The sequence below is a fragment of the Sprattus sprattus genome, assembly GCF_963457725.1.
Source record: "Sprattus sprattus genome assembly, chromosome: 7".
NCBI lineage: Eukaryota > Metazoa > Chordata > Actinopteri > Clupeiformes > Clupeidae > Sprattus > Sprattus sprattus.
In genome coordinates this window covers 33,825,891-33,831,890 of record NC_137926.1, presented here as the reverse complement: position 1 = coordinate 33,831,890, position 6,000 = coordinate 33,825,891, and the positions used below count along the sequence as shown (strand labels likewise).

The following is a 6,000-nucleotide window of genomic DNA, read 5'->3' as shown; positions in this document are numbered from 1 at the left end:
AGGGAAATTGTAGCAACTCCACGTCCAGTGGGGGGATGTGGCAGTTAACATGGCTTGGAGGGGTAGATTAATTTAAGGCTATGAATTAATCTGGTTTTAGCCAGGTTTCAATTAGGAAAAGTATTTGGATGTTGTTGTCTGTTATCAGCTCATTTATAAGTGCACCTTTTGATGTTAGGGACCGAATGTTAATAAGGCCCATGCAGTTTTAATATTGTGCAAGTTTCATTTTGTGCTGATAGGGTTTGTATCTTTATTAGGTTTTCCTGATTTATGTTTCTTCTAGTGTGAATTGCGTTGGGCTTATGTATATCACATGTGTCACTGCATGATACAAAAATATATAGGCTATAAGTCGCTAAACAGTTCATGGTATAAGCTCTCAATCTTAAAAAATACTTGGTCAATTAAAGAGCCATGCTATGCACTGGCAACATGTGAGGGGCAAAACGTTGGGTCATTTGTCTCTAACTCGTGATGATAGGCCTACTCAGTCACTACAAATGTTTGTGCTGCCCTCTAGCCACCAATCCTCACTTTATTAAAATGGCGACCAGTTCTAAACGCACACCTCCGCCTTTTCCTGAAACAGAGGACATGGATGTAGACACAGAAATAGAAGACTTGGAGAGCAACGAAAGCGAATATACTTTAGTAAGTGTGAGTAACATCGCCATGAATGTCTTACCTTTTCTCACGTTAGAGTTGAGACGATGCTGACAGATCGCCTAGCCCACTTGCGATATAGGAAGTGACTGGTAAAAGTTGTTGTTGGCACGCCTTTGAAACAAATGTTTTTTTTTCTACTGCAACGTAACATTACAAGTTTATTTTCATACATCGTTGACAATCATTCCAGATACTGTGCGATTACTCGTGGTTGAAAAGGCGTGAGCATTTCGCCAGAGAAGGACGTTTCCTAAATGAAGAAACTTAAGGGATGGCAACAAACCATATTAACTGTCTGATCGTAACATAAGAGATGAAAGAACTTTCGCTAATACCCAACGTCTCAGTTGTTTTCAGGTCTTGAAGATTTGTAACTTCGTAGCCAAATAATAAAGACGTTCTAAATGCTTGCAGGGTCACACGAGATAAATCAGGCACCGACAGTCGAAAGTGATTCCCAAACTTTTCATTGCAGAAATCTGCCAGAATAACATTAGTTTCAGGTTAAAGTGTATGCTCCCGATTTCGCTTCATACAAATTGAAAATGGGTTCATAATAGGTAGGCTATACACGTTGTGAAAACGTGTCAAATACAACGTTTGAGAACATTTTGTGATGAACGTATTATACACGTTTAAATTACGTTTCAATCACATTCTTTAGACGTTGTCATCGCCATGGTCACGTTTATTGAACGTGTTTAGGGATTTACCTTCTCACAATGAAGGTATGTCCTCAGAATGGACAAAATCATTTAGACCTAAGCTTTATAGCATTCACAGATCAACGTGTCTAAGTCTATCCTATGAGTAGCCTCTTTTAACAGGCCTTAACCCTACACACAAAATCAAGCAGATGATATACATTATTTCAAATAGTCATGTTATAAGAACAATATGCCTAATATACGATGGCTTGGGCTACACAGGTGGGGCCCGTCTGGAGGTCTGGGAGCTATCGTTTGTGGCCTGTGGTTGCGTTCTCCAGCTGACTTGACTGTTTTCCGTTTTACCCACTGAAAACAGAAATGGAAGCGAAGGCGTATGTTTAAAGAGTAGGTGTAATCCAGCATAGCAAAGGCCAGTTGACCACTGTCAGCCCACTGGGGGTAGAGCTGGAGGTCTGCTGACCTTCTGTTTATCTTTTTTCAGGTGGTCCACTGGTGAGTTGCTGACATCTTCCAGTTGCACTTCCTCCGCATGCATATTGACTGTTCGCACTTTGTTGAAAATGTACCTGGGATTGATAAAGAACCAATGAAGTCTTATGTGCATATTGATATGCGTGTGAAATACTACGTTATGCAACATTGTGTAACAATTTTACCTTCAGATAAAAAATAATTTTGATGGCACACTGATTTGTAAAAGAGAGAATGGTTTCTGTGTCCTTGCCACTTGTTGCACTGTGTGGACCGTACACGAGACACCTTGTGACCACTACGTAATGCTTTACGGCTATGGGTCAGTGTCTATGTCTTTCATTCATTGGCAAGAGGTAAAATAGATAAGACCGATGCCGAACTGGCCTTCTTTATGTTGGACTTGCCATAACTTATTAACTGGCTTGCTATGCTTTGTGTTGTTGTGCTTGCTTGATGTTTGAGTTAGCAAAGTTTTAGACTCGCTGGATTTTTAGAGTAAGTCTAGTCAACCCATTTCAAAAGAAAAAGCCATTTCAAATTGATGTTACGCAGATTTATTGAGGCGCATTTACCAGCTGCTAGGTGGCTTGATCTAACATCTGCCATCTCTCCGCAGCCAGCTGACATCACCTTCTGAATTAAAGACAAACTGCACATAGAACAGATTATATCCACAATCTAGTTTGGGTCATTTTGCTGTCCACCATTTTGCCTCTGTAAGTGTACCAAATTTACAGTATTAAGCTCAAGCTTAAGCACCCTCCTATGGATGTTGTAATGATTATTCGTATTTAGTTTTGTTATTTTGGATCATTACATCACAAGATATTGGCTGTAGAGTAATTATGGGTTAAGGTAGTGGTGTTAGTTGCTATGGTTATTAAAAGATAGAGTGAAGTGGATGCTATGCTGGTTCCTAGGGCAGTCATGTTGGTTGCTAGGGTTGTCATGCTGTTGCTAGGGTATTCTGGATGGTTGCTAGGTTGTCACTATGGTTGGGGTTGTTAAGATGTTGCTAGGGTAGCTAAGGTGGTTTTCATGGTGGTTGCTATGGTAATTGAAGTGGTTGTTATGTTGGTAATTGTGGTGCTTGCATGGGTGTAGTTATGGAAGTGGTTGCTGGGATGTTGCTGAGGTAGTCATGTTGGTTGCTATGGTAATTGAAAGATGGAGAGATGGAGATATTGCCAGGGTAATTGAGGTGGTTGCTCTGCTGTTGCTAGGGTATTCTTGGTGGTTGCTAGGTTGGCATTATGGTTGGGGTTGCCAGGATAACTGTTCTGGTTGCTAGGTTGTTCCTAGAGTACTCATGGTGGTTGCTATGTTCACTGAAGTGGATGCTATGCTGGTTGCTAGGGCCGTCATGTTGTTTGCTAGGGTTGTTATGGTTTTGGTTGCTAAGATGTTGCTAGGGTAATTTACGTGGTTGCTAGGGTATTTATGGTGGATGCTTAGTGCGTGCTAGGTTGTCATTATAGAAATGGTTGCTAGGGTAGACATGGGGGTTGCTGTGTTAATTGAAAGGTAGGGAGATGTAGAGACAACAGTAGAGAGAGAGAGAATGCCAGAGTTAAATGTTATAATATACTGAAAAAGAAAGTGATTGAAAGAGACAGAGAGAGATTGAAAGTAAAGTAGAGATGGAGATATTTTTAATTGGATATTAAAATAGAGAGAAAGAAATAAAGACACAGAGAGACTGAAAGAAAGTGAGTGAGTAAAAAGTCAGAGAAAGCTGACCTAAAAAATATATATATATACAGTGAGAATTGATGGAAGAAAAATGGACAGAAGAGCCAGTCAGGGTGAAGAGAAAGTCAAGGGAGTAAAGCTGGGAAGAAGGAGAGAAAATGGAGTGAAACAGTGATGGAGTGTAAGTACAAAGATGCAGAGGTGGAAAGGGTCAGAGAGAAAGGGAGCCTTCATATTGGTGTAGGTGTCAGTCAAGCACAGGTGCATGCCAGTTTAATTACTCTATTATGATGTCACAATGGTCCAATATAAGTCTATGGGAGAAACTGAAAAGTATAAAGTTCAGGAAAAATACTTTACAAGACCTACAAAGTTTGAAGGACGTTTCTGCGTTAAGCAGTTGGAGCTGAATGAATTGCAGAAAAAAAAGCCTCCAGAAAACAGTATAGACCTGACTATAAGCCTCACCAATTTGCAGAAGTCTAGACTATATTTCTACATCGGTTGTAAGTCATTTTAATGTTAAAATGTGTTATTTTCTGTCGAGATCAAAGAAATATCTCCATTATTCAAACCTTTGAAAAGTAGTATCCCAGTCTGTCAAAACATGTGATTAGAACATGGATGAGATGCACCAGAGCTTCACTTGGCAAATGATCAGGTGACATGGGCATTTTGAACCACACTAGTCATTCAAAGTCATCATTGTATTTTCCCATAGAGAAAATCACTTACAGTGCCCTCCAGAAATATTGGCACCCCTAGTGAATATGAGCGAAACAGGCTATGAAAAAATATGTCCGCTGTTTATCCACTTGGTCTTTCACTCAAAATATTCACAAAAATCTTACCTTTTCATTGAAGTAAAATTAGAAAAAAAAACCAGTTGACATTAAATACATATTTTTCCCCAAAACATGTGTGCCACAATTATTGGAACCCCTAGACAATTCTTGTAATAAAAATCTAACTGAAGTTTAATTCCAGTCATGTTTTACATTTTTAAGTTCACCTGTTTGATAAGGAACCATGACTTCCTGAACCATGACTTCCTGTTCCACTGGCGTACAAATATGAGGTAACACAGGCCAAATTCCATTAGTCATTCATCACTATGGGAAAGACCCAAGAACACAGTGACGATCTGCGACGGAAAGTTGTTGAGCTGCACAAATCAAGAAATGGACACAAGAAAATATCTAAACAGTTGAAAATACCCATTTCCACTATCATGGAAATAATTAAGAAATTTAAAGCGACAGGAGATGTAAGGAATCAGACTGGAAAAGGACCTGTCTGTAAATTGACCCCACGCACCGTGAGGAGGATGGTTTGACTGGCAAAATAATCTCCAAGGATCAGAGCTGGAGAATTGTAGAGGTTAGTTGAGTCTTGGGGGCCAGACGCCAGACGCCACCTACATCACCACAGGTTGTTTTGGAGGGTTGCCAGAAAAAAGCCTCCGCTGTCAATTAGCAACAAACTAAAGCGCCTACAGTTTGCCAAATGTAAGTCAGACTTTCAATGGGACTGAGTTATATGGTCAGATGAGACCAAAATAAAGCTTTTTGGCAACAAACATCAAAGGTGGGTTTGGCGTCGACAGAAAGATAACCATACAGAAGAGCACCCCATACCCAATATGAAGTATGGTGACGGATCTTTGATGTTGTGGGGCTGTTTTTCTTCCAAAGGCCCTTGACATCTTGTTAGGATAAATGGTATCATGGACTCCATCAAATACCAGCAGATATTAAAAGAAAACCTAACAGCCCCCTCAAGTAAGCTATAAATGGGCCGTGGTTGGACCTTCCAGCAGGACAATGATCCGAAGCACACATCAAAATCAACACAAAAATGGTTCACCGACCGCAAAATTAAGGTTTTGCCATGGCAATCACAGTCCCCCGACCTGAACCCCATATAAAATCTGTGGGATGAGCTGAAGCCGAGTCTACAAACGTTGACCTCAGAATCTGAAGGATCTGGAGAGATAATGCATGTAGGAATGGTCTCAGATCCCGTGCCATGTGTTCACCAACCTCATCACGCATTATAGGAGAAGACTCCGCTGTTATCTTGGCAAAGGGAGGCTGTACAAAACATTAAATTAAGGGGTGCAAATAACTGTTTTTTTTTTTCTTTCAATAATTTTACTCCAATGAAAAGGTAAGATTTTTGTGAATATTTTGAGTGAAAGACCAAGAGGACAAAACAGCAAAGACATATTTTTTCATAGCCTGTTCTGCTCATATTCACTAGGGGTGCCAATATTTGTGGAGGGCACTGTAGACCCATAAATCCATACGTGTCCAAAAGTAATGCATCATTTTGTTTTTCAGGTTCAGAAATTCATATGCAAAAAATGCGCATTTACAGTAGGCTACATATGCATATGTGATGGGACCATCTATACTCAATACTAGTATCTGAATAAAATTGATATCTAGACAATACTAACAATCATATACATGTTGATCTCTATAGACCAAAC

The 6,000-nt window shown here is 39.9% G+C and overlaps 1 protein-coding gene across 2 annotated transcripts in view; it reads left to right on the top strand.

Annotated features, from left to right (window-relative positions):
• Nucleotides 1-546: 546 nt before the first annotated feature.
• Nucleotides 547-6,000, top strand: part of snx1a (sorting nexin 1a) — a gene marked incomplete at its 5' end in the record, with an annotated part of 32,899 nt that continues 27,445 nt past the window's right edge. The window contains one exon of one of the 2 annotated variants that reach the window (XM_080842237.1): nucleotides 547-654. In XM_080842237.1, coding sequence (XP_080698363.1) covers nucleotides 547-654 — 108 coding nt within the window. Of the gene's footprint in view, nucleotides 661-6,000 lie in introns of both variants that reach the window. The other variant, XM_080842236.1, reaches the window with a different exon arrangement.